The sequence below is a fragment of the Eptatretus burgeri genome, chromosome 7 (genome assembly GCF_056783735.1).
Source record: "Eptatretus burgeri isolate ZD-2024b chromosome 7, Ebu_testis_v1, whole genome shotgun sequence".
In the NCBI taxonomy this organism is placed as follows: Eukaryota; Metazoa; Chordata; class Myxini; order Myxiniformes; family Myxinidae; genus Eptatretus; species Eptatretus burgeri.
In genome coordinates, this window is record NC_140967.1 from 77,734,511 (window position 1) to 77,761,961 (window position 27,451).

Sequence of the window (27,451 nt, forward strand, 5' to 3'; positions counted from 1 at the left end):
TGAGAGGAGAGGTGACGATCTGTGAGCAGCAATATGGGTTTATGCCAGGAAAGAGCACCACTGATGTGATGTTTGCTTTGAGAATGTTGATGGAGAAGTATAGGGAAGGCCAGAAAGAGTTACATTGTGTGTTTGTGGATTTAGAGAAAGCTTATGATCGGGTGCCAAGAGAGGAGTTTGGCATTGTATGAGGAAGTCGGGAGTGGTGGAGAAGTATGTGAGGATCGTGCAGGATATGTGCAGGATATGAAGATATGATCGTGCAGCATATGAGGACAGTGTGACAGCGGTGAGGTGTGCGGTAGGAATGACGGACCGGTTTAAGGTTAAAGTGGGATTGCACCAAGGATCGACTCTGAGCCCTTTCCTGTTTGCAATGGTGATGGACAGGTTGACGGACGAGATCAGACTGGAGTCTCCATGGACTATGATGTTCGCGGATGACATCATGATCTGTAGGGAGAGTAGGGAGCAGGCTGAATCGAGCCTTGAGAGGTGGAGGTACGCACTGGAGAGAAGGGGAATGTTAGTCAGTAGGAGTAAGACGGAGTACATGTGCGTAAATGAGAGGGAGGGTGGTGGTATGGTGCAGTTGCAAGGAGTTGAGGTGGGGAAGGTGGATTGGTTTAAATACTTGGGATCAACTGTCCAAAGTAACGGAGAGTGTGGGAGAGAAGTGAAAAAGAGAGTGCAGGCAGGATGGAGTGGGTGGAGAAGAGTTGCAGGAGTGATTTGTGACAGAAGGGTAGCTGCAAGAGTGAAGGGGAAAGTATATAAGACGGTAGTGAGACCAGCTATGTTGTATGGTTTGGAGGCGGTGGCACTAACAAAAAGACAGGAAGCGGAGCTGGAGGTGGCAGAGTTAAAGATGCTGCGATTCTCGTTGGGAGTGACGAGGATGGATAGGATAAGAAATGAGTATATTAGAGGGACAGCGCAGGTAGGACGGTTTGGAGACAAAGTGAGAGAGGCGAGATTGAGATGGTTTGGACATGTGCACAGGAGGGAAACGGAGGATATTGGGAGAAGGATGTTGAAGATGGAGCCGCCAGGCAGGAGGAGAAGAGGAAGGCCAAAGAAGAGGTTCATGGATGCAGTGAGGGCGGACATGCGGGTGGTTGGAGTTTCAATGGAAGATGTGGAGGATAGAGCGAAATGGAGACGGTTGGTCCGCTGTGGCGACCCCTAACGGGAGCAAGCCGAAAGAGGAATAAGATATATATATATATATATATATATATATATATATATATATATATATATATATATATATATAAAAAAAAAATATATATATATATATATATATATTAAAAAAAATATATATATATATTAAAAAAATATATATTGTTGCGGATTCGCGCCCGCCGGCGTGCTGACGGCCACGTAACTCGAATCGCGGCACGTCGCCCACCGGACGGACAATCCAGTCGTGACCCTCTCGGACTAACGCCGGGAACCAGTCACGGGTGGACCTTTCGGTCTCACCGCGATCGAGCCAATCGGCCCCCGCGTGGGATAGGGTTGCTCGCCAAATTCGACCTACCTAAGTACCCACACGGAGGGTAGACCGGGCGATCGCACCTCGCCGCAGGTCGACTTCGGACATGGGCCACTTAAGCGACCCGTTCCGTACTATCGGGATAACCGAGCGGTGTTATCGTCGGCCTCGACGGTTCGATTAATTATCGGGCGTATTCAGCCCACTACCAACCCTTTACGTGAAGCAAGATGAGGATTCAATGAGAGAAATGACGAAGCGAAGCGGGAAAGCAGTTCAACATAAAGCACATTTATTCGCGATGAACGGAAAGCACACATATACAATTCCACCAAAAGCACATAGAAGGAAAAGAAACACAATGCAATTTTACACAAAAAGCAAATGTAAAAGCGAAGACACAATGCAGAGCTATCCGACTACCGAGCACACGGCAACACTTATACAATTCTACTTCACAGACGGCGCCGACAACACATACCCAAAACCAAGAAAAAGAACACCCTCAAGGATGAGGCGGGCCTGAGGCCGAGACCGGGTCGGGCCTACCCGTCTGGTGATGAGACGCGGAGCGGCGATGGTGCCTCAACTCCGCGGGCCTCGCGGACAGTGTCTGGTAGGGGGTGGGAAAAGGGGCCCCTTGGTCGCACTATCTCAGCACGGGGGAAACAGGAGTGGTTGCTGATGCTCGGGGAAAGGAGGATTTTTACTCTGTCTCGAGTCCCGCGACGAGCGTCTCCACCTCGACCAGGTCGCGCCGTCGGCCTCCCTGGTGTGCAGCTCCCGGCACCGACGCGAGCACCCCCTCGTCTGCCTTCTCCGCCGCCGCCTCTCCACAGCTCCGTCCTCTTCGCTCCGACTCCAACTCCCAACTCTTCCTCCTGCGAACTTCCCAACTGCACTCAACTCCAACGCACACGACGACGACGACGACGACGACGACGACCAACCCACTTGACTGACGAACGCGGTCGCCTATATAAGCCCCGTGGCTTCGCCTTTGACCCCCTGCCTTCGACCTTTCACCTCGCTCCCCATTGGCCCGAGAAAAAGTGGGCGTGAATGCATTTTGATCCATGAATTTGCATATAGCGACCGCCCTCCAACGCCCTGGAGGCGGGGCCAAATCGCCCCTCGCTCACCGATTGGACGGAACAAAAGTGGGCGTGAGTCGTTTTTGATCCGTTTTTGGAGCGGAAAATCCGTGGTTTTGTACACGCTGTTCGGCGCGCGCCCTGCACGAGTCCAATACCGGTACCCACAAGCGGCGCAAGAACGGTGGCGATGCGACGGTTGCGAGGTGTGACGGGAAAGGTCGTGGCTGTTGTGGTGAAGCGGCGTTGTGGTGGGTGGTTGATGTTGTGACGACTGTTGAGACGCGGTTGGCGGTGGTAATCATGGCGGTTGGTCCAAAATAAAGATAGTAAAGAAAAACGGCTATCCTGAAGAGTCGCAGCACGCACAAATGACATGTATTCCCACTAGACAACGGGTTTGGGCCTAACTACACATATACTTACCGAGATATCTCACCTAAGGGACCTGAATGGTGGTTTGCGAATTTGGTCAACCACAACAATATATATATATATATATATATATATATATATATATATATATATATATATATATATATATATATATATATATATATATATATATATATATATATATATATAAATATATATTGTTACGGCTGTGGAAATTCGCAATACACCATAAAGGGTCCTGAGATAAGTTATGATGATAAGTATCTGTGCAGTTAGATTTCCCCACCGTTGTTTAGAGGAAATTTCCGTGTTCACCGGGCTGCGACTCTTTGAGATAGCCGTTTTTCTGTTCTGTCATTACTTTGGATCAAACCAACAACACCACCTTCAACACATGGCTGTTACTGCAAGGCCTGTGCCGATCGGATCGTCTGCTGGCTGTTACTACACGGCCTGTGCCGGTCAGCTTCACTGCCCGCTGTTTTTGTTACAGCGGCTTTGTCATGCCACGCCTTGCCTGCCTGCCTTTGCCTTGGCCCATGCCTGCTGCCCTCGTCCATTTTGCCCCGTTCTGTTCTGCATTTCCCCCCCCCCCCCTTCCCCTCCTTGATCATTACCATGTGCGCCAGGATCATTGCGCAAGCTGCAAGGACTGCCCTGTTGGCAGCTGCAACACGGGACTGCACTGGCAGCCCATGCAACGTTTGCCAGTTCACTGCGTTCATTTCAAAAGGGGGAGGCCTTGTACTGTGCTTAAGCAGCCTCCCCCCTGCTTGTGACTGTTGTTTTTCTTGCAGAGTCCATTGATCCTGGGCCATGGTTAGTGTAAATTTTGTAAGTTAAGTTGTTAAGTTGTGTATTGTATATGAGTGCGCCCCCGGCAAGTAAGTCTTTGTGCCGGCAATTTATTTAAGTCGTCCGTATGAGTGGGTTTGTTTAGTTAGTTACTCACCCTGTAGGTTATTTATTTTGGGGACACGAATGCCATGAATGTCGCACTCAGGGATCCGAAGATAAACTGTACGAGGGGAGAACTTACACATGATGGCACACGAAAATTTGGCGACTCGGGACGAGTCTGTAAAAAGGGGAGGGGGTAGTGTTACCACTGTGGAAATTCGCAATACACCATAAAGGGTCCTGAGATTAGTTATGACGATAAGTATCTGTGTAGTTAGATTTCCCCACCATTGTTTAGAGGGAATTTCCGTGTTCACCGGGCTGCGACTCTGAGATAGCCATTTTTCTGTTCTGTCATTATTTTGGATCAAACCAACAACACCACCTTCACCACATCCACCACCACCATCTTCGCCACTTCTCGCACTCCGAACGCCGTCCTCCACGGACCACGCGGCGACGATCTCCGCGGCACGAGCCATTACGGGAAGGACGCAGGATTGCTGCAAGAAAGGCTATTGCGGGGCCTGAACGGACTTCTCCCGCCTGAATTCTTCCGCCTGAATTTTCCCCGCGCTTGGTGTGAAGGGAAGGGGTGGGGCGGCTCGCTCCTGATTGGTGGATGCGCGGCGTGAGGTGGTCGCAGTGAGGGCACGCCCCCTTTTGAGAGGCTTCTCGAAACGCCTCGAAGGGAGGTGGAGCCGAGAACGGGGCGGAGCGATGGGCAGAGCCCCGCGCTGCGAAGGGTGAAGCCCCGCTCCATAAAGGACGGACACGGGTGGGGCGCGCCCTCATCCTCTTCGCTCGTCTGCTCTTGGAGTCTTTGTCGCCTGGGTCTTCGTTGCTGAGTCTTTATCGTCCGAGAGTTGCTGAGTCTTTTGTCGTCTTGGCCCTCGTCTTCGTCTTTGTCTTCCTGTCGTCTTGGTCCTGCGCTCGCGGCTTGGAGAGCGGCCTGTCCAGGGAGGCATGGACGGGAGACGCGGCATCGCCGGTTGTGTGTTCGACCTGCGCGTCCGAACGAGGAGTGCCAGAGAGGGTTCGCCGGCCGCGAGAGAGGTCAGGGCCAGGCGCGACCACGCTAACGGTCGTGGGAGGAGGACTCGACGGCCACCAAGGGAAGTCCCTACCCTCTTTTCGGGTTTTTGTATGGATGCTGTGGCGCCGTGTCCTGTAGGTAGAACTGTGCAAGTGACTGTGCTGTAAATAATTGCTTTATTCGGAATTAACTCTTCTTTGCCTTTGTTTGGCTGTACATACATGCATGTTTCTCTGCCTTGCTTTGACTGTAAACACATGCCCCTTGTCTGAGTGTGGAATAAATGTACTTGTCGAACTGTTTCCCGTTACATTGCGTCCTTTCCTTTTTTGAATGTTCCATCTTGCATCACGGAAGGAATTGGTAGAAGGGTGTAAGCACCCGGTAAATAATCATGTCCGTTGGGGCCGGCGATAACACTGCTCGGTTATCCCTGAAGCACGGAACGGACCGCTTAGCGGTTCGTGTCCTCGGCCGGCCAGCGGCGAGGTACGATCCTGGCCTGGTTAACTACCCGCGCAGGTACTTAGGTAGGTCGAGTTTGGCGAACAACCCTATCCTGCATGGGTGGCCGATTGGCACGATTGTGGTGTGGTCGAAAGACCCACCCGTGATTAGCTCCTGGCGGTAGTTCCACGGAGGGTCACGACTGAATTGTCCGTTCCGGTGGGCGACGCGGTCGCGATTTGAGTTACGTGGCCGATCGCACACCAGGCGGACCTAAATTCGTAACAATATATATATATATATATATATATATATATATATATATATATATATATATATATATATATATATATATATACATACATACATATACACACACACACACACACACACACACACACACACACACACACACACACACACACACACACACACACACACACACACACACACACACAAATTCCTTGCCTCCTTCAAATTCCTTGCTTTCCTTCCTGAAAGTTCCTGTTGTGCAAGGACCCGAAAGTCCCTGTAGTGTCCATGTTGTTTACCTTGTGTACCCCACCACATCCCTCTCCCTTCCACGGATCTCCTCATGTCTCTGTTCCCCACTGTTTTGTCCTTCCCTATCCCACCCCTCTTATCTCCTGCTCCCCTTGTTGTACGTTCTGTGTGTTAGCTCTCATACGAGCCTCAACAGTGCATACAAAACTAAAAAACAAACAACAACAAAAAAAAGACACAAGCAGGAATAGTCCATTCGTGAACACCTAATTTTGTGGTGTCATTGACTTACCAGCACCTGGAGACAAGGCTTCACATATGCCGGAGGAGTCACTCAATGCACTTGAGGTCATCTCGGCAAGGCGTCGTTTGGTGCTGCCATCGGCTCCCTTTGGGGTGTGCTTCTTCTTGTTCTTGATTAATATCTTTCCCCGAAGTTCTTCTGGACTTGGAAGCGGCATGTTGGGTTCCAGCTACAAATAAATTCAGAAATCATATCCATGTATGGACCATCACAAAATTTAGAAAATCAAAATATACTTACATTAGCAGTCAAATTGGATAAAATTTTGTTTTGTGCAACTATATGCCTGCACTAAACAAAAGATGTACTACACTTTAATGAAATTATTTAGTTTATTAATGTGTCATACAATTTGTATATCTCAGTAGTAAGCCAAGTCACAAGTTCTTCTCACCCATCCAAGGCAGGTTGGTGGATTCTGTGTTCTCCCACCTCACTTCTGGTCTTGCTCTTCCCACCCTCCCAACCCTCCATAAGTCACCACAGGCTTTCTTGAAAAATCTCACATCTGGTTATCCTCCTCAAGTTGAAATTGAATACTCACCTACATTTCTTCATCCCTCCTTTCTCTCATCTGTGAATTCCCTGTGTATGTTTTCTGCCCCTCCCTCCAGTCTTTCAAGAGTATTGTCCATCCTCACCTCCTGCTGTTTTCTATACTCACCGCTATTTTTCTAATCTTGCTCACCCTCCCAACCCTTTCCTTTCTTGCTGTTTTATTTTCTTGACAGGAGTGACGTTCATGGAAAAGCAAGGCAGAACTGACAGTCGGACATATAGCAAGGAAATTAATGAACAGGAAAAGAGGAGAGGGAGAGGGGAGACAACACTGAAACTAGTAAGTAAAATGGTTTAGTTCAGAAAGATTAATAGGGGTAATAAAGATCATGGAAAGGAATTGCAGAGGACATGAGATGATAGTGCACTGCTTACTTGAAGTACTGGAGGGAATTGTGAGACAGAACAACCTCTGGAAGCTGGTTCCATCGACATAAGTGAGGAATGAAAGAGTAAATGTGCAGTCAGCTTGTATTTTTAGAAGTTTAACCAGGAGGGGGGTTATTGGAAGAACATGTGCCTTCTGGAGTTGTAGGGGAGGGTTGGAGGACTGAGGGTAAAATGTTGTACAATAGACAGTCGAAAACAGAGATCCCCAACCTGCCTGCAATGTGAGAGCAACAGACATTGTGCTCCGAGGCAGATTGTGGATTCCTCATCATGGGTGATGCCAATAATTTTGAGTGCTTTCGATTACACAAAAATCCAGAAGAGACAGGTTAGTGCACCAGCCCATAGCAGAGAAAAGTACTCCATTGAGCTAAAAACAAAGGCCTTGCCAACTGAGTAACTCTGACTTTCCAAAGAAAGACTTGGATCAATGGAGGATTCCCGGTCTGTGGCTGGCTTTGAAGGCTAGCTTTGCTTTGTGTTCAGCACAGAAAAGGTCATGGCTGGTAATGAGGCCTAGAAGTTCAAGAGACAGAAGTTCTTCCAGTGAATGACCAACAAAATAGGTCAGTGAGTTTGTTTGACAATCATTCGAGAGCAATAGGGTGAGACATGAGTGAAGTAAGTCAGAAATCCAAGAATGAAAGTCACCTTCTATGGCAAGGAAAATATGTTAGCAACCTTTATTTCACATCTATACCAGTCAGAAACCATGTGAGTACATACAAATTTAATATTCCATGAATCGTGTGATCAAAAGTTGTATCAAAGATTAGTTATTCCAATGAAAAAAAAATCTCTGACACAATAGCATAGTCTCAGGGTGGATTAAACGTGTGAATATTTCACATGATCTCTTCTGGGTTGTCAAAATGAAAATGGCGTTTTACAAAGGTGTAACTAAATGACACAAGTTCTATGCAACTTTGAACCACTGTTCATATTTAATTGGGCCAGTTTCTTTATGAGGCTGAACATGTACATTGATGTCATATTGCTTCACAACCACAATTGGACATGATTCGGGAGGGATGCTTGGCTCAAAGCTTTTACTGAAGAGCAGCCATCAAAGGAAAATCCAGACTAAAACCCACTTTCAAATGTGTTTTTCATCTCAAGGCTTCTCGCAGCTTTATTTCCATTGCATTAGAACCTTCGAGTAGAAGGCTCGCAAAGAGCTGGTCTGCTTTCCAAGCTTCCTGAAAAAACGCATTATCTCCCCCCCAGCAGGCATTGTTCTTTGAAATGATGCAGGTTTTTATTCACCAATATCCAAGCAATCTCTTGGCAAGTTTTTGAAAATCTTCCTTTGACGCCTGTGCGTGCATCCCGCACATCAACCAGGAATGAATGATTGCTGACAATGGTCATATTGACTTACCTTCAAGTGCTCATAATGTGCTTAAAGATAGTTTTGGAAGACTTTCCTGGGCTCAAGTCTCATGTCATGTTCTGTGTGAAATTTGCAATTTACTTGAGGGTTAGTGACATCAAAAACTTGATAAAAACTTGGAGCTACTTGAAGACTGATGGTGCTGAATATGATGCCACAGTTGATTAACAGATGTTAAAGGTTAAATTTGCTTTTACTTCTGTAGAAGGTGGCCTACAATGCATTTCTCTGGACCGGATTTTAGTGCTCATTCCAAGTTGTCCTGAAAGTGTTTAAGAACCATCTACAAAGTTTAGAATGGCAATACAAGTAGACAAGACAATGCGAGGCCACGGATAACCCCCCCCCCCCACCCCAGGCGTTAATAGCAAGCAAATTGTTATTTATTTACTAAGAATCGAATAACATTGTGCAATTAACCTGAGATAAGCTCAACATTTGAATCCTTATCACTGTATTGATACTAAAGGCTAAAGTCACATTTGAACCCACAACCTCTAGAATGCTTGTTCCATGTCCTCATCATTAAGTCAATACCATTAATCATCTTATTGTGTGGTTGTGTTAAACCTGCAAGATAATTATACAATGTCGTTAGTCGCAAATTAGGAAACACTTTTGTCACCTTAGGCTGAAGGGAGGATATGAGGATAGGTTGGCCAAGTCAAAATCAAATAGTTGTGGATTTATTATTTTAAACATCTCACAATGGACTAGTTACAAAGACATCAATTGTTATTTCAAAAGTGAAGGCACCACAACTAACTTGTGATAACAACCCAGTTACAAAGCTCATGTCCTACATTTTAACCACCAAGTGCAGATCTTCAACCAGAACTATGCAGACACTATATGCCAGGTGTTAGTAATAAGTACCCTCCAAAAGGGGAAGGGGAATCATGTGACTGCACTTGAGCCATATGGATAGCGATACTAGTTGCAGGTGCTTTCATTTTCTAAATAGGATCATCCAACTCCAATTATATTTTTGTGCTTTTTATGATGAAATATGTTTTTATCCTGTGTGTTTACACCAGTTGTATGTGAGGAAAATTCTACTTACACCATATTTTTCAAGAGGCTCAGTCAGCAAAAGGTCTCCAAAGATGGTGCGGCAGTATTCTGCCATCTTGGCTTGTTGTTTTGCACTGTGAAAGGAGCATGCACAAGGCTCTGCATTTGGTTACATATTTATGATGAAATGTCATGAAACCAAATTTATGAAACAAAATAATGATTACTGAAAACGCCAAGGTCCAAAGATAGCTCTCTTCTCCGACCCACAATTTCCCCCCATAACATGTTGCTCGCTTCAGCACGTAGACTTCTGTCCCATTCAGAATAAGAAGTTCCTATTCAATGACAACGCCTCTGCAAATGGTCCTGATAGAACACATTACTTTCAAAATGATGTATGAATGCGAATAAGGCCTTTCGCGCATGCACTTCTCTTCTGCTAGCACGGGCACTTTTAATCTGCCATCGATAGTGCAAAATCTGTAATTCAAATCGTCTTTCAAAGATAATTTTCAGCATTTTCATGAAAAAGTGGAAATTTTAAAATGATGAACCACAATTGCTGTGTTCTTGGATGCAAATCAGACTCACGAAAAATATATAGACATACTAGAACCACGCCCAGTAGTGCACATACCTCTGCCAGGCTGAACAGTTCATGTTACGTTTTATATCCCATTGATAGTCCTGCATCCGGACCTTAACCAAATTCTAATCGGCTTTTTCTTGTCACCTACCCAACTCAACCACCACGTTTTGTCATAATCCATGCACAACTTGTTGAAATATCATGTGGCATATCGTTTTTGGCCCCATCTATCAATGGTGAAGAATCACTTAAAAAGTTAAAAATTCTCGTATCCGGATCCGGATCTTCACCAAAATCAAATCAATTTGTCCTCGTCACACATTCAGCTTGTCTGCCACCATGTTTATTCAGAATCTGTCCACAACTTTTTAATAAATGCTGTTCATAGACACGCCGACAAAGAGACAGGGGTGAAAACATAACCGGTAACGAAAACCTATCCTGGACTCTTGACGCCAGCATCTAATCAGTTTATCATTGCAGCATAATATATACTTATACCAAGTTTGTTCAACACCCATCACTGATTCACAAGTTAGCTCGGTAACAGAATTTGACCGAACGGGACCTCTGACCTTTGACCTCATAATCTAATCAGTTTATATATACATCATAATACATAGTTGTACTGACTTCAACTTAGATCCCTTTCGCTGTTCTTAAGTTGTCACAGGAACGAAAACCTATCACAGATGGATGGACGCATGGACATACGCACAGACGCATGGACAGACAGCTGGACGGACAACCTGAAAACATAATGGCTCCGGCGACCTCATCGGCAAAGGCATAAAAAAGCCACTGGTCAGTATCCTGGAACATGTCTTTCAACACGGGAAAATCATATTCTCTCACTCTGTCCCTCTGCAAGGATTGGCTTTTGAACCCCCTCAGTCTACTTGCCTGGCCAATCCATGGAAAAGGTGTAGTCCCCGGAGTTCCTTGGCCTCACAATCTGTTTTTGGTGCACTATATTACCAAACTGGATTCTAAAGCAAGCCAACACCTTAGTATTCTTCACAAAGCAAATTAAATTCTGAGTCACTCAAAGCTCATAGCAGTGTATAAGCTCTTCATCCAAAGCATCATGGATCATGTGTTCTCGCTACGGGCTGGGGCAACTGTTTCCCATTTTGCTCTCTTGGGGGCGATCAAATTCAAGGCTTTCTGTGTTACTGGTACATTTCTGCAGAAGTTCTAGTCCCAAGGTCTGCATCGCACCCACCAAAGGGAAGTTGGTGGGCTCTTAGTTTTCTATTGCTTCACTTCTGGCCTTGAACAGCAAACCCAGGTTACATGCATTCAGATTCCAAAATTGCAAAGTTCATTACCCTCCATATTTTAAAGCTGAACACTCACCACAGTTGCTTCAGCCCATTGTCAAGTCGTGCTTTCACCAAAACCCACCCCCTACTCTCTTCTACTCCTGCTGATCCCCTCCTATCCTTTTCTTTTTCTGTTACTCATCCATTTATGTATGATGTCTTTGTCTCCCTGTTCCCCTATGATTCCATGTCAGTTTGTGAACGTGCTGCCCTCTCTCTTTCATGCCTCCATGATCCGAGATTTTTCGATATAAAAATATTAGTGCTTTATTGTTTATGATACAAGAGCTTACATTTAAAATCCTAAAAATACCAGGCCAATGGTTATATAAATGAATGGATTAAAATCGACCTGGATTAAAAAGCAAAATAACAAAAAGATCTTCAAATAAATCTAGACATATGATGAATATCAAGCCCTGATATCCATGGGAATTATGTATGCTGAGGTTACATACATCTTGGTTTCCTTGAACATTATTATATGGAAATGTTGATATGACCTTGTTCAACATTATTGACTTTTTCTCACGACATCTCCAGATGAACTAATGAATTAGAATTTTTCATTTGATAATTTTTTTTTTTAAGTGCTTTGGTCAATGTGGTACAGGTAACTGAATAAACAAAACAGAGGTAATGGCAAATGACACTCAATCCACAAGCACAAGCCAAATACTTTAACTTCGACATTCAACTTCCCTGACATTACAAACAGTCATGGAATCTATAATTGTTGAAATAATTCTATAACTTCGTTGCTGACCAATGGTCTTGCTTCTGCTTTTATATTCTGTACAAGATCAAGGCTCATGGAAGTAAGAAGACAGAGGAGTAAAAGGCAATGGGGACCTGACAGTTGGGCAGGGGGACCCACATTTGGACTCAACAGACAGGGTAATGAACAAACACAAATGGAGAGAGGGGAAGAGAGAGGGGGAGAGAGAGGGGGAGGGAGAGGGGAGAGGGTGGGGTAGAGAGAGAGAGGGAGAGAGAGAGGTGGGAGAGAGAAAGAGAGGGGGGAGAGAGAGAGGGAGAGAGAGAGAGGGGGAGGGAGAGAGAGGGGGAGAGAGAGGGGGTAGAGAGAGAGGGGGAGACAGAAAGAGGGGGAGAGAGAAAGAGGGGGGAGAGAGGAGGGGAGAGAGAGAGAGGAAGAGAGAGAAGGGGAGAGAGAGAGAGAGAGAGAGAGAGAGAGAGAGAGAGAGAGAGAGAGAGAGAGAGAGAGAGAGAGAGAGAGAGAGAGAGAGAGAGAGAGAGAGAGAGAGAGAGAGAGAGGGGGAGAGAGAGAGAGGGGGAGTGAGAGGGGGAGCGAGAGGGGGGAGAGAGAGAGGGGGGGGGGAGAGAGAGAGAAAGAAAGAAAGGAGAGGGGGAGAGAGAGAGGGGGGGAGAGAGGGTGTGTGAGAGAGAGAGAAAGAGAAAAAGAGCGAGAGAGCGAGAGAGCGAGAGAGCGAGGGGGAGAGAGAGAGAGAGAGAGAGAGAGAGAGAGAGAGAGAGAGAGAGAGAGAGAGAGAGAGAGAGAGAGAGAGAGAGAGAGAGAGAGAGAGAGAGAGAGAGAGAGAGAGAGAGAGAGAGAGAGAGAGAGAGAGAGAGAGAGAGAGAGAGAGAGAGAGAGAGAGAGAGAGAGAGAGAGAGAGAGAGAGAGAGAGAGAGAGAGAGAGAGAGAGAGAGAGAGAGAGAGAGAGAGAGAGAGAGAGAGAGAGAGAGAGAGAGAGAGAGAGAATGGAACACAGTAAATTACAAGCTGGAGGGTTGTAATAATGGTGGTCAAAAATATCACAGGTAGGGATGGGGGATGACATGCAATGGTAGTGTACCACCTTCTAAAATATCTGGAGGGAACATTGAAATTTGAACACTCAGGAAAGTGATTCCACAAATGTGAGAAAACAAACAAAAGAGTGGAGGTGTGTCTTGAGACTGGATTTGGGGAGTTTAACCATAAAGAAGGGTTTATATAGTGGATCAACACATGTATCCAGCAGATGCGAGGGAAGGTTAGAGGGCTGGCAGGCAGAACAGCTAGTCTGGACGAGACATGGTTAAAAAAACAGAGGTGCCCACAACCTGTCTGATATGTAAGATCAACAGGCCTTGTGCCTTGGCCTCATCATGAGAGATTGCAATAATGAGCAGTGATTTAGATTCCATAAATTACATGAGAGACAAATGCATTGCTAAAGCACCAGCCCAGAGGGGAGAGAAGTACTCCATTAAGTTGCAGACAAAGGCCTTCTGCCGGTACTCAGACATTAAATTGCAGACCTTCTGCCGGTATTCAGCTGTGAGTAATTCTGATTTTCGAAGGAATGACTTGGAATGATGAAGAATGCCCAGTATGTAGCTGGTTATGGAGGCCAGCTGTGCAATATTGTCAGCCCAGGAGAGGCCAAGTCTGATGGTGAGGCCGAAATATTCAAGAATGAATATCCTCCAGTGGCTGACCATGAAAAAATAGATAGGTGAGCTCGTTTGAAAGCCTTCCAGAGTGACAGAGTGACTGTTGTGGTCAGCAAACAATAAACCACTTGGGTGCTGCTTTTAACATAGCATGAGTCAGGAAACAATAAACTAGCTGGTGCTGCTTTTAATATAGCACGAGTCAGGAAACAATAAACGAGCTGGTTCTGCTTTTAATATAGGAGAAGCTGAGCACAAGCAGGGAGATGGGACAGTCTTTTGGACATATTATGTGAATTTGACACCTTGTCTTGTTTGTTACCCTTCTGCCAATGGCCTCCAGAATCCCATTCACCATAAGCTGGCTGGTAAGTTCGTAGTTCAAACAAACCTCTGTTGCTCCATGGGAAATACTTTTGATCTGCTTTGTTCCGATTGCATTGGAGTTAAGTTTTTGCCTTTGACTAAACCAAAACAACTACCTCAAATATTGTCCCATCTCTGATCAGATTCTGGCAGAAATATGGGTTCTAAAATTCCTTGGTGATATTCAGCTCTCACCTATATTTTTGGGGAGGCAGCATGTCTAAATTATCTCTCTAAAGCAGATGTCAGTGCAATGCCAAGTGCATTTAACAAACAAATTATTTTTGGGTATCCAAAGACTTTTCATCAGGTCAGGTATGGAAACATGTGCCATAGCAGTGCATTGCCATGACAACTTTCTGCCAGTACTCCATGTGCCTCCATATGCCCATCCCCCACACAGATGCCCGGCCCATTCCCCATCATCTTGAGATGTCGCTTAATCTGCTGCAACCACAAGGCAAGTGGTCGGCCCGTTGGCCTCCTCCATTCGTGAAGTTCCCTCGCTGAGAAAATCTGGTGAGCAGGATAAGCATCACAAAAATGAGCCGCATGTCCATACAGCCACAGCAGATGCTCATGGACTATACAGGTAACAAATCTCATCCGAATCTCTCTCAGGAAACGCTCATGAGACACAAAGTCTAACCAGTAATAGCCAAGGATTCTCCGAAGAGACTTGGTTCTGAAGGAGTTAAGTGTTTATCTCAGATCCTTGGTCAAAAGCCCAAGTCTCACATCCATAGAGCAAGACTGGAAGAACCAAGGACTTAAACACTCAGACTTTCATTCTTCTGCATCGGTACGAACAGTGCCACACCCCATGGTCCAGTGAATCCATAAATCTCCAGGCCCGCCTTGAGGTTGGCAGATGGTTTCTGGCTCTGCTGAGTTGCCACACTTATTGCGGGTTTTGTGGAATGATCAGAGGTTGCCTTTAGTCGGATTTTCCTTCCAGGAATAGAATGCAAGTTTTTTTTGTTTGAGGCAATTGCCTCACCACACGATTCAGTGTACCATGGATGGAATAAAGGGCATGATAAATGAAAACAAGATGAGATAAATCTGTTCACATAAGAGAGAACAGGTTTCAGTAGAATAATTCCCAGGTTCGTGAATATCAGGAGTGGCATATATAAGAGACCAGTTCTGGAGTAAGATGGTGGCTTCGAGTACTTGCCCATCAGCCTGAGTGAACTGCCAGATTCATCGGTGCTGAGGTGGCTCTCTGAGAACAGCCAGAGAGATGTTGACTTTCACTAGCACATTGTCAGATTGAAGCAAGGGAAGAACAGGAGACTTTCGCAGGGAAGTTGGTCATTACCAAGTCTAGAAGGGAGGATTTGCTGTCGTCAGAATCTGTCAAACTGGCAAAAATATCGTGTTGATTTCTCAATTGTCTACAAGCAATATATGGTGCAAGCAAATCCATTAGCCTTCTCTCAAGAGAAAATAAAAGTATCCAAAGCATAATTGTTTTCACTCTCACACATCCTTTGTCTTAATCAATATGGCATTTATATAGCAGGATAGGTTTAACTTTATGTATCAAATAGGGTTTTCTAATCTCTCCAATAATTCCATCTTGTTCCAGTTGCTTTTCCTCATTTTTACTTTTCTTATGTCTTCCTTCTTTGTAAAGCACTTTGAGATTTTGCTTCTCAATGAAAAGCACTATACAAGGAATTGTTTTATTGATTCTTGCATATAGATTATAGATTACTGCCAAATAGCATGAGCGAAAATTATGAGCTTATTCCTGCTAAAAAAAAAGGTTACAAGGGGCATAGTACATGCAATTGATAGCAATAATATGTACAGTACGGAAAATATATTTTGATTGATTTAAATGCCTCGTTTTACTTATTTAGCATTTCTTGGACTAATGTAAGTTTCTCTTTCATACAGATTTTTGAAATCCCCAGATAATATTGGTTACCACCAAGCAACTCCAAAAACCTTATTTTTTTCTAAAACCTACAGGACTCAATCTAGCACAGGAGCATTAGTTTAAACCTAGAAAAAAATATATTGAAAGCTGAATTTTTCAGGAAAGTCGCATTGATGTCTATCTAAGACCATGGAGTAAAGTCCCCAAAAATCCCACTTGAGAAAACTCAGAATTCAAGATGGCCACCATTACAATTCGCAAATATCAGGAAAATACAAAACAAACCCTAACTTTGTTATTACTTGTCATAGGAATATGATTTTGGGGTCTAGACCCAGGTTTGGGGGTATGAGGAATTCCAAGGGACCCTCAAAATTTCAATTTGAGGATGACATTTGTCATACAATTTGAAAATTCAAGCAAAATATCTTCAATTATGCCAGACACAAAAAATGGAAGGTGCAACATACCAATACCACTGGAAGGTACAATATACTCATATAATAGATCAGCAGTATCATTTTCCAAAACATCAGTGGGACAGGTATTGATGCATGTTTGCACATGAGGGTGCAGAATAGGCAAGCCTTGCACCAATTTCATTTCTTCACGTAGCCACCCTTGCACCCACATGATACCATGCGTAGTACACTATTGGGGGCCACTACTGGTAAGTGTCCACCGGAAATGGCATCCCATCTCTGAATTTCCATCCCTTCTCAGTGGAAGACAATTCATTGTCTGACCATTGTTTAACTGCTAAGTATGCTCTGTAGGAGTGGTACTTTGCAGCCGCTGAGGTTTGGGACAAGCTATATAGTTGGAACATGGCTGAAGAGGCTGAGGTTCTACTGACTCGCCTAATGCACCATATGTGACGACTGTTTAGAGATAGAGAGGTACACCAAACAGTCCCATACAACTTTGGGAGAAATAGCTCACCTACGCACGCAACTTCATCGTGAGTCCAGCCCTGCTAATAAAATGAATTCAGCACCACCCTTCCCCCAGTCTTCCTCTCCACTATCAAAAATAGCCAATGCCTTCTTTTTCCCCATGTTGTATAGGGCTGAAACCATGTCGCAACTGGTAATGGCATGTATGAACATGAGATGAGCCTTGACTGTGGAACTGATGGATTGCTGGATTTCCTGAATGCTGTAGACAGATATTGGGTTAAGTCTGCAGAGCATATGCACGTCCATACCAACTGTAGCCTGCGCAGTAAGCATGGCCAACAAATCAGTGTCAGTGGCTATGACGACAACGGGTCTGGTTTGATCATTTGCTGCAGTTGTCATTGCAATTTGAGAACCAATGTAATCAGCATCTGCAGTGCTCTGCTTGCTCACCATACCATCAGTGCCCTCAAATTTGGTGATGAGTTTAGTGATGAGCATTTCTTTGTTCTTGCCATTTGCCAAGAAATATTTTTGAGAGGTGGTCGTCATCATATCATGCTCAAGATGATGCCTGTATAGGCATACTGGATTGCTGCATTGGTGGATATTGTGCAAGTATATCCATGGAAAATGATCATGGATTCATGGCCGATCATGAATTGTTGAGGACATGTGCCATAGATGTGTCGCACACCTGGTCGAATGTGGCGCCATTGAGCAAACGCATGCTCTGCAAAAGATGACCTCCATGAAGGACAAATTGGGCATTCTGGGGAATTTCCAAATGAACATTCACCTTTGATTTGAAGATGTTTGCGAGAACACTTTTTGTGTTCTTGTGCATTATCCCTCTATCTAATAGGAATGGAAACTGCCTCCCAAAATCAAAGCGGAAGTACTTCTGCATCTCAGGTTTGTGCTTGATTACACATGTCCCATGCATGAAGAAGAGGGTGTTGTTGACCTACACTTTCTGTCCGTGGATCGATACTCGACTTTTTGCACTGCTTATGGAGGTAAACTTTGTCTTTATGCTTCAACTTGATATCCGTGTAGTTGTGGCCTGTCATCGCTTCTGCTGCTGCTTTACCAACTGCATATATTTCATCCACATTCACTGCCTTATCCACTGCAACCTCATTACAGATGGAGTCTGTAATGCTCTTGGAATGAGAAGAGAGAATGGACATGAAGCCAATTAACGGAACTCCCATCATCTTTAGCATCTCGCGCAGTGCTGCAGACACACAGTCGACATGCTGGTCAGATATGTGACTGTGAATACCACAGAACTCCTCGAGCACGTTGCAGATAGGTGCACAAAGAGATGTGACAGACCCATTTGTTCAGAATGCTGTCAGAAATTCCCCGATCATGAGGCAGACCTCTGGATGTCTTCAATAATCGCATCAGTTCTTGCTCAATGGTCTGGTCTGTAAAACTTCTGCTCCAGAACTTTTCTGTTCTTCTGATAATGAAGTAACCTAGCTTGGTTAAATTATGGAACTTGTCCTCACCCATGACCTCAGGTAACTTTTTTAGATTGTCAAGGTAGAGATGGACAGATTTCACATTCGCGAGATGACCTATAGCATGGAAGATTGGGATTATTTCACTGATTGCATGAAGATGCAGATCCCAATCCCCTAGTTTTCAGACCACCACCTCATTCAGAACAATATCGGTGGTACACTCACTAATGAGAAGATTCTTTTGCACAGCATGAAGGTGATTGATATTCACATCACTCAAACAGGATTATTTTGAAATCCACATCCCCCAAAACCTGAAATTCTGAGGGTTCCTTTTAATGCCTCATATCCCAAAACCTGAGTTTAGACCCCAAAATCATCTTCCTATGACAAGTAATACCAAAGTTATGGCTATTAGTGTTTCCTGATATTCACAAAATGTGATGGTGGCCATCTTGGATTCTGAGTTTTCCTCAAGTGGGAGTTTTGGGAATTTTACTCCATGGTGTTAGACAGACATCAAAGCAACTTTCCTGGAAAAAAAAAATCAGCTTTCAACATTTTCTTTTCTTGGTTCTAATTGATATCCAGCTAATGCTCTTGTACTATCTAATAGAGTGAAAAAGGGGTTCTCACCCTTGCAGTCGCAACCTCATTCTGGGTTGTGACAATGATAAATAAATGTGGTTTTAAAACTGCCTGGCAGGTGGCATTTATTATTATCTCTATTATAATACCAAGCTTGCACACAAAAACTCGGCTCGCCGTCACACGATCCCTATGAAATTGCTGTGGCACTTAGCGGACATGCCGACAATGTTTGGGAAGTCTTGGCGTTCCATAGTACCACTTGCATTTTGCACAATGCGTATTTTTTCATTCCCCGTGTACAGTCTGTCGTCTGCTACCAGCTATGTTGTACTGCTATCCCGTGCATGTGCACGGGTATCGCTAGTACAATATTAAAAATTGGGTAGCAATAAGGTATCATTACAACTTCAAATTTCTTCCATTCTATATTTTCTGCATGTAAAACTCTTATCTTCTTCCAAGTAGTTATGTCGAGACAAACTTCCACCAAGTGATGTCCCCATGAAAACAGCTCAGCCATCCGTGTTTCACCTACCGCATCCTTACCAACACAATTTTAACTTATAAGATGCTGTGTGGCATCTTGGCCACAGAAACCAAACTTCAAGCAGTTGTGTCACAATGTTCAAGCACATACGTATATCACAGGAGTCAGGTCAGTGAATACCTGATGAAACATAATTTTTCAGAACATGAACACATTATAATGCTGTATTTTCGACATTTGAATGTCAGTCTTGTCTGCTGTGCATGATGTTGGGGGTCACAATCATTTGCAGCTGTGTGAATGGTATCACACTGAGGCAAAGGTTGGGAACCCTGGGTTAAATACTTACACTGTATGATTGAAAATACTACATTTAGAACATAAAAATACAAAAACCTTTGATTTAGGTTGATAAAAAACACATGGAACTGCACATACAAATCAATGGGAATATGAATACATTTGTTTAATCTCACCTCTAACACATTATTACTCATAAGAACACCTTATAGTATCAAAGTCGATGATGTCATAATTTCAATAAAATATACAGGTATGTGTGTAAGTGATGCTTACGAGTCGACGTGATTTTCGAAGGAAAGAATTATTGGGTATGGTGAGGTCTTGAATGCACAATCTGCAATGGCTTCAATGACATCCTGGGTGTGTGGACAAGAAATGGTGCAAGAACAACCGAAAGGTCAACATGATGGCAAAAGTACCATTCAAGTGCATTTCCTCATGAATGATAGTACCTTAAGAAGGCTGGCTGCAGTGCTTGATTAAAAAAAAGGTGCTGGGGATGCAAGTAAATGTTCAAATCCTCAACTTTTTTACTCCGTATATATTGCAAAGTATATGCGCAGACTGCAGACCGCAACATTGTTGAAGTCAAATATTAGACTTTTATAGTTTTGTAAATGAAAAAAAATTAAAAGGAAAGAACAAGATCATGATGAGCTGCCTACAATTCCTAAATGTGAATGCTGTAATGTTGACAAAGTTGGGACCACAAGGGAACTTTCTGGATAGCTGTTCCTTTATGTATTCAACATATACCAGCAGCAATGGCCTCAGGGAGTAGAGCATTCATGGCCAACAACATTGAAATCCATTGCAGTAAATTGTTTCAAAGACGACCAATAATATATATATATATATATATATATATATATATATATATATATCTATATGAATATTCATATATATATGAATATTCATATATATATGAATATATACCAATAATATATATATATATATTCTTCTTCTTCTTCTTTCGGCTGCTCCCGTTAGGGGTCGCCACAGCGGATCATCCGTATGATCCGCATAGTGATTTGGCACATGTTTTACGCCGGATGCCCTTCCTGACGCAACCCTGGTCGCCTCTTACGACACAGGGATATGGTACACCTATTTTAACCGGGGTATACACCAGCCCAGTACACTGGTACTCACTTTGCCGACCTCGGAAGGATGACAGGCTGAGTCAACCCCCTGGTGTATTAATTCAGTGGCCCAACGGGGCTTGAACTCAGGACCTTTTGGATCCCAAGCCGCTGCCCTAACCACTGCGCCAACACCAGGCTTAATATATATATATATATATATATATATATATATATATATATATATATATATATATATATATATATATATATATATATATATATATATATATGACGGATGAGATCAGACTGGAGTCTCCATGGACTATGATGTTCGCGGATGACATCATGATCTGTAGGGAGAGTAGGGAGCAGGCTGAAGCGAGCCTTGAGAGGTGGAGGTACGCTCTGGAGAGAAGGGGGAATGATAGTCAGTAGGAGTAAGACGGAGTACATGTGCGTAAATGAGAGGGAGGGTGGTGGTATGGTGCGGTTGCAAGGAGTTGAGGTGGGGAAGGTGGATTGGTTAAAATACTTGGGATCAACTGTCCAAAGTAACGGAGAGTGTGGGAGAGAAGTGAAAAAGAGAGTGCAGGCAGGATGGAGTGGGTGGAGAAGAGTTGCAGGAGTGATTTGTGACAGAAGGGTAGCTGCAAGAGTGAAGGGGAAAGTATATAAGACGGTAGTGAGACCAGCTATGTTGTATGGTTTGGAGGCGGTGGCACTAACAATAAGACAGGAAGCGGAGCTGGAGGTGGCAGAGTTAAAGATGCTGCGATTCTCGTTGGGAGTGACGAGGATGGATAGGATAAGAAATGAGTATATTAGAGGGACAGCGCAGGTAGGACGGTTTGGAGACAAAGTGAGAGAGGCGAGATTGAGATGGTTTGGACATGTGCACAGGAGGGAAATGGAGTATATCGGGAGAAGGATGTTGAAGATGGAGCCGCCAGGCAGGAGGAGAAGAGGAAGGCCAAAGAAGAGGTTCATGGACGCGGTGAGGGCGGACATGCGGGTGGTTGGAGTGTCAATGGAAGATGTGGAGGATAGAGCGAAATGGAGACGGTTGATCCGCTGTGGCCACCCCTAACGGGAGCAAGCCGAAAGAGGAAGAAGAAGATATATATATATATATATATATATATATATATATATATATATATATATATATATATACATATATATATATATATATATATATATATATACATATATATACTTCTCAAAGCAAGGCCATGAAAAACTTTGGCTTGTCATCAATAAGCACAACTTCACGATGGCAAGAATAAAATAGATTCCAAAACAAATGTTAATAAAAAATATATTCTAATGCGATGGTTTATTTCCAAAACAAGTTCCAATATAAAGTCAGCGCTGTTCATACACACAGTGCATCATCTTATGAGTCTCTAGTTTCAACAAGACAGATAAAAAAAATGGTGTAAGTTCAAATTACAACCACGTCACAATTTGTCGCACAAATGAATGTCCAGGTACAACATTTTAACAACAGTGTTACTTTCATTATGGTACTATACAAGCATGGCAGATATTACATATACAAGGAAAAGTAGATGGAGGAAAAGGCAATTCTGCATGCCCCGACCCTGCACATAGTCTCCATACCCATTGTTACAACAACTACATTATAGCCCAATGCAAAACAAGATGACATATGTTTTGGAACACACTCATGACACAATGTGGTCATGGAAAAGTACCAACTTTCTTTGTAATTAGTCAAAGGTATAATCTTGAATAAAGTGAAACGGTGAGCAGATGAAATGAGTGCTGGCTTGTGCAGCAAAATGGTTTTACCAGGAAAAGTTTGTGTTGCTTGAAATACACAAATCAAGCAACAGTATTGAAACTAAATCACATGGTTCACTTCAGATATTTTATTTGCGTAGATATCAAAGGCATGAACTATCTTACACACAGCAAACATGCGTGATTTTCAGATTCATGATTGGATAAGCTCGACATAAAGGGAAAGGTGTTAAGTCATTGGGAATAAGTCCTATTTACCCTGATCTGCTGTCAGCAAAGTTAAGGGCATAAAAGAGACATTCTTTAATTTATGAGCTGTCTCATCAGATGAGAGCCTCTGGGAAGACTGTGCCATCAAGTGGCCACCAATTTGGCAGCACAGTGAAGGGAAAACATTTTGCTCAAAGAAGAACAGTGAAGAACACTTTTTGAACAATAAGAAGAAGAAAAGGAAGAATAAGAGGCCATACATGGAATGTACAATTCTTTAAAGTGTTCTTTCATAATTGGTTTTCAAACATACCTCTATGTTGATCTCAAATCTTAAGCAAGAGATGACAAAATGAGTTCCCATTTGTGATGTGGTGGTCAGTCCTGTAAAGTCAAACTTTGTGCTTTCTTCGACTAAGCACAAAGCAGTCAAGATGCAATCTATAAAAGGCTCGGTTGTTAGAGTGCTCATTATGTGCAGCACATTAATGTTTTCAGCAAATGTGTATGCAGGGGAGATTGCAACGAATAATTTATTAAATTTAATTATGTGTAACAAAAAGCTTAACAATTATGTGGTGCACTCTCTTTATGAATGTGATGTGCTGTCAACCTGCAAAAATATGAAACCCAGTTTGGGAATTAAACATATCTGTAGCTGAGTCTCATCGGTTGAGTTTCATGCTCAAACATATCTGGAGTCTCATCGGTTGAGCCTCGAGTAAAATTCCGAGTCACATTATTTTAAACCATTGCATGCAAACCTGAAAATGTCATCACCGTTCTATTTACCTTAATCCTCCTTTGTATGGGGGCATGTTATTCAATGTGTACAACACAATTTCCAATGACCGAAACATGACTCGGTCATGTCACGGGTTTGAAGACATGAGACTAAAGGCTCAAGTCCGGGTCCCATTGAGTCTTCGTCCTCTTAAGTCTTGAGGCGGGTTGCAAGTCATGGAAAATGTGATGGAGTCTGACTGGAGTACTACAGGCCTGCCCTTAGATTCATTAGCAGAGGTTTTATTAATTTTCTTCAATAATTTTAGAGGAGAGCAAACGTGGTCTTTCGGTACACGCAAATTTTTTTTATTTTAATAGTACATGCAATTAAGGTTGGATACTGAGAAGCTGCATTGTAAAGGGGGGGGGGCGGAAAGGAAGATGCTGTTCATAAAATAAAAAGACGTACCTAATGATATATTATATTCAACAATGCTTTTAACATTCACACAAAAAAAAATGAAAAGCACAGATTTTACCATGGATGTCAGTAAAAATGCAGAAACCAAGATTGAAAACATTTTTTTACATGATTGTTGGTTCCCTGAGAAGCAAAATAGCTTTCCAAACAACACTTTAACACAATAACCTTTACACCATGAAAAACCATCAGGAACTTACCGTATCTACATGCCAAGAAAAGTAGACATTTAAATCTTTCCCGATGGATGAAACATATAATGGAGAGAAATTAAATTCCAAATTGAAAGTTGTGATGAAATCTTTAATGATCAACATCAAAATTATTTTGTTTGATATCGTGCCAACTTCACAGACTTGTTTTCCCTGCAAATGCCAAATCGATTTCACAGCGGGGTTTGTAAATAATGCACTGTAAAGTTTAATCCTTAAAGTACATCAAGGTACCTTGATATGCTTAACAAGGCCAAAACGTACAGTAAATTAGGCAGTGTGGTAAAAATGTAAATACATCAAACTTATCTGCTTATTTTACGAGTTTTCCTATATCAATAAAAAAGGAGTCACCAACATACAGTATGTTTGCAAAATGGAGACCTTTTCTACACACCCCCCTTTCCTCAATCCTTCTCTTCCCTATAGGCAATACACAGAATGCCCTCAAAGTAGTAATGTTATCTTTTTGATGGTTCCAAAAGGTTTTGGAACACCTTAAAAATATGAGATTTGTAGCATTGATTGAAAGCCCATGGAAGACACTAAAAAGTGTCATTATGGAGACATTTTCCTATTAAAACTAGAATGGCACCCAGTAGAGTGCAGTCTCGCCTCAGGCGTTCATTCTGAACAAAAACACCATTGTTAACTGAACACACTACTATGTGTTCAGTTAACGATGGTGTTATTGGGTTATGTCATAACCCACTGTTATTATTGCCCATACACCCATAAGCATCCATGCACCCTATTCCGTCACATACATTGCCATTATCCATAGCTTTATTGATTATCAATTAATTATCAGGATATTTAACGACCACTTTTGTGTACATGAAAGCTCGGTTACTTCAATGAAGGCGAATGTGAAAAAATAATATTCAAACTATATTCTCCATGACAAGTCGATCATATGTATGAAGTTTCACATCGATCTGTCAAACGATTCTGGAGATGTTTTTAGGCTTTTATTTTCAATCCATTATGGCCACCAGACCACGTGCCTGGTGTTGGCTTAGCAATGAGGGTGGCTGGCTTAGGATCCCAGGGTCCTGAGTTTAAGCCCCATTGGCTGCTGAATTAACACCAGGTGGGGTTGACTCAGCCTGTCATCCTTCTGAGGTCCACAAAATGAGTACTAGTGTACTGGTAGAAGGGCACAGGATCAGCGGCAGAGCCGCACTTCCAAGAGATAAGAGCTACCCGGCAGCCAAGTTGCCATATGCAGGAACAGAACAGAATCAGACCATATGACCGATGAGTATCTTTTTCTGGCACAGATACCTTATGTCGTAACAAAAACTGAAATTAAATATTCTATAACTACATATAATACTTGGCATGGCTAAAACAAGGCCGATTGTTTATCCATCAGCAATAGAACAGCAAGCACTAGTGCTCTTCGAGTATAATTCAGGCTTTCTACCTATCCTGCGGGTTGTTGTCATTAAAGTTGTTATGTGGGTCATTCTGTCATGTCATGTGGGGTTGTCTGTCATGTGGGTTGTTGTTGAAGTCTGTCATGTGGGTTGTTGTCATGTGGGCCATTAAAGCCATGCTATGGGTTGTTGTCACTGTAATGCTAGATGTCTAACACTAAGTTGGGTAGCAGTGAGCATGCTATTTTGTGAGCAGGAGAGGAACAAAAAAAAAATTCAAGGTCAAAATTCATCCCTCCATTGAGGCAGAGAATACAAATCAGAGAAATGTAAAATGTGCACTTATCACCAAGTGATGGTTTAACAACTCTCCCCAATCAGGGTTGTGTCAGAAAGTTTGTGGAGTGTAAGGCTCAACAGGGCAGCTCACAAACACCATGTCAGGCAATTTGCAATGACAGCGGCAAATAGTGGGCTGTTTTCATCACTTACTCATTGTTATATCTCAAGTGGCAGATATAATCGACAGAGTAGGAAAATGCCATTGTGTCGATTATAATTACAGTTGTGATGCACACATTGATAAGTCTTAATCAAGTAGTTTCACTTGACATAAATATAACATAATGAACACCTTTATGTCGCAATACATGTAATATTTTTATCAACAGAAATCAAGGCTTAAGGGAGAACTAAATGAGAGAGGGTAGAAGGTCAACATGCTGACATGAGGGGTGTGGTGGGGGGAGGGAATGAGGAGGAACAGGTGGACAAAATTGCAGATACACAACAATGTGGAGGGGAGTGGCAGGGAGGAAAAGGAGTAGAGGGTCAGTGAGTGCAACATAGCTCTGGAGTGGGTATAGGAGACACCATGAGGTGGTGATGGTCAACATTCCTGTAGGCTTTATCACTAAATTCAGCAGCAATTTGTATGTCATTGATGCCTACCCGGAAGAGAATTTCAGTGGTCATGGTGAAGCCATGGGTGATGACAGGCTCTTCTTCAGCCGTGCGACCTTTCCAGCAGTCTAGCTCGACACACCGGCAGCCAGCAAGTAGGGTCTGCCTGTACATCTCCACTGAGGACATCCCAGCCAGCTGGCCCGCTGTCACCCAAGGCACATGAGCACATATGAGTTGTAAGATTGACATTTGCTAACGACTTGCACACACCAGTAGTAACGTCAATGACATAGTGAATGCAAAATATGCCGCATTTCTGAAAATACAATATATTATATATTTGGCATCCATAAATCACTTGCAGGACAAGGACATCAGGTGACATCAGCACGCTATTACATGAATTACAAGGACATGAGGATTCAACAAACAAATCAACATGGTATATGGGATTTAATCAGAGATCCTAGTATCCCAAGGCAGGTGCTCAGATGAGAATGCAAAGCAGGCCAACCTCAAGACCATTTTCCATTTGATGCATGGAAGTCAGCTGCTTAAAATACCACTTTAAATACCGTTTCAACACATCATGTTCAAGTTAATATTCCTGTAATATGACAGCATTCAAGTTATTTGGGCTGAAGTTTTAAATGCTTAAGACGTTGTAGTTGAAGAAAAACGTAAACTTTCTTTACTAAAGCCCGTTACGAGTATTTGAAATCGATGTCATTATCTCCGCCACCGAAAGTGGACAAAGGTTATGTTTGCACTCATGTCTGTGTTTGTCTGTCTGTTTTTCTGTTTGTGAGCAAGATATCTCAA

At 43.1% G+C, this 27,451-nt stretch overlaps 1 protein-coding gene across 1 annotated transcript in view; it reads right to left on the reverse strand.

Moving 5' to 3' along the window:
- LOC147023596 (1-phosphatidylinositol 4,5-bisphosphate phosphodiesterase beta-1-like) overlaps positions 1–27,451 on the reverse strand; it is a 435,861-nt gene that overhangs the window by 105,276 nt on the left and 303,134 nt on the right. Inside the window, exons 11-14 of the mRNA XM_085889131.1 lie at positions 26,675–26,832; positions 20,134–20,216; positions 9,584–9,668; positions 6,168–6,348 (exon numbers count right to left, since the gene is read on the reverse strand). Of these exons, the coding sequence (XP_085745257.1) occupies positions 6,168–6,348; positions 9,584–9,668; positions 20,134–20,216; positions 26,675–26,832 (507 nt within the window). The remainder of the gene's footprint in view (positions 1–6,167; positions 6,349–9,583; positions 9,669–20,133; positions 20,217–26,674; positions 26,833–27,451) is intronic.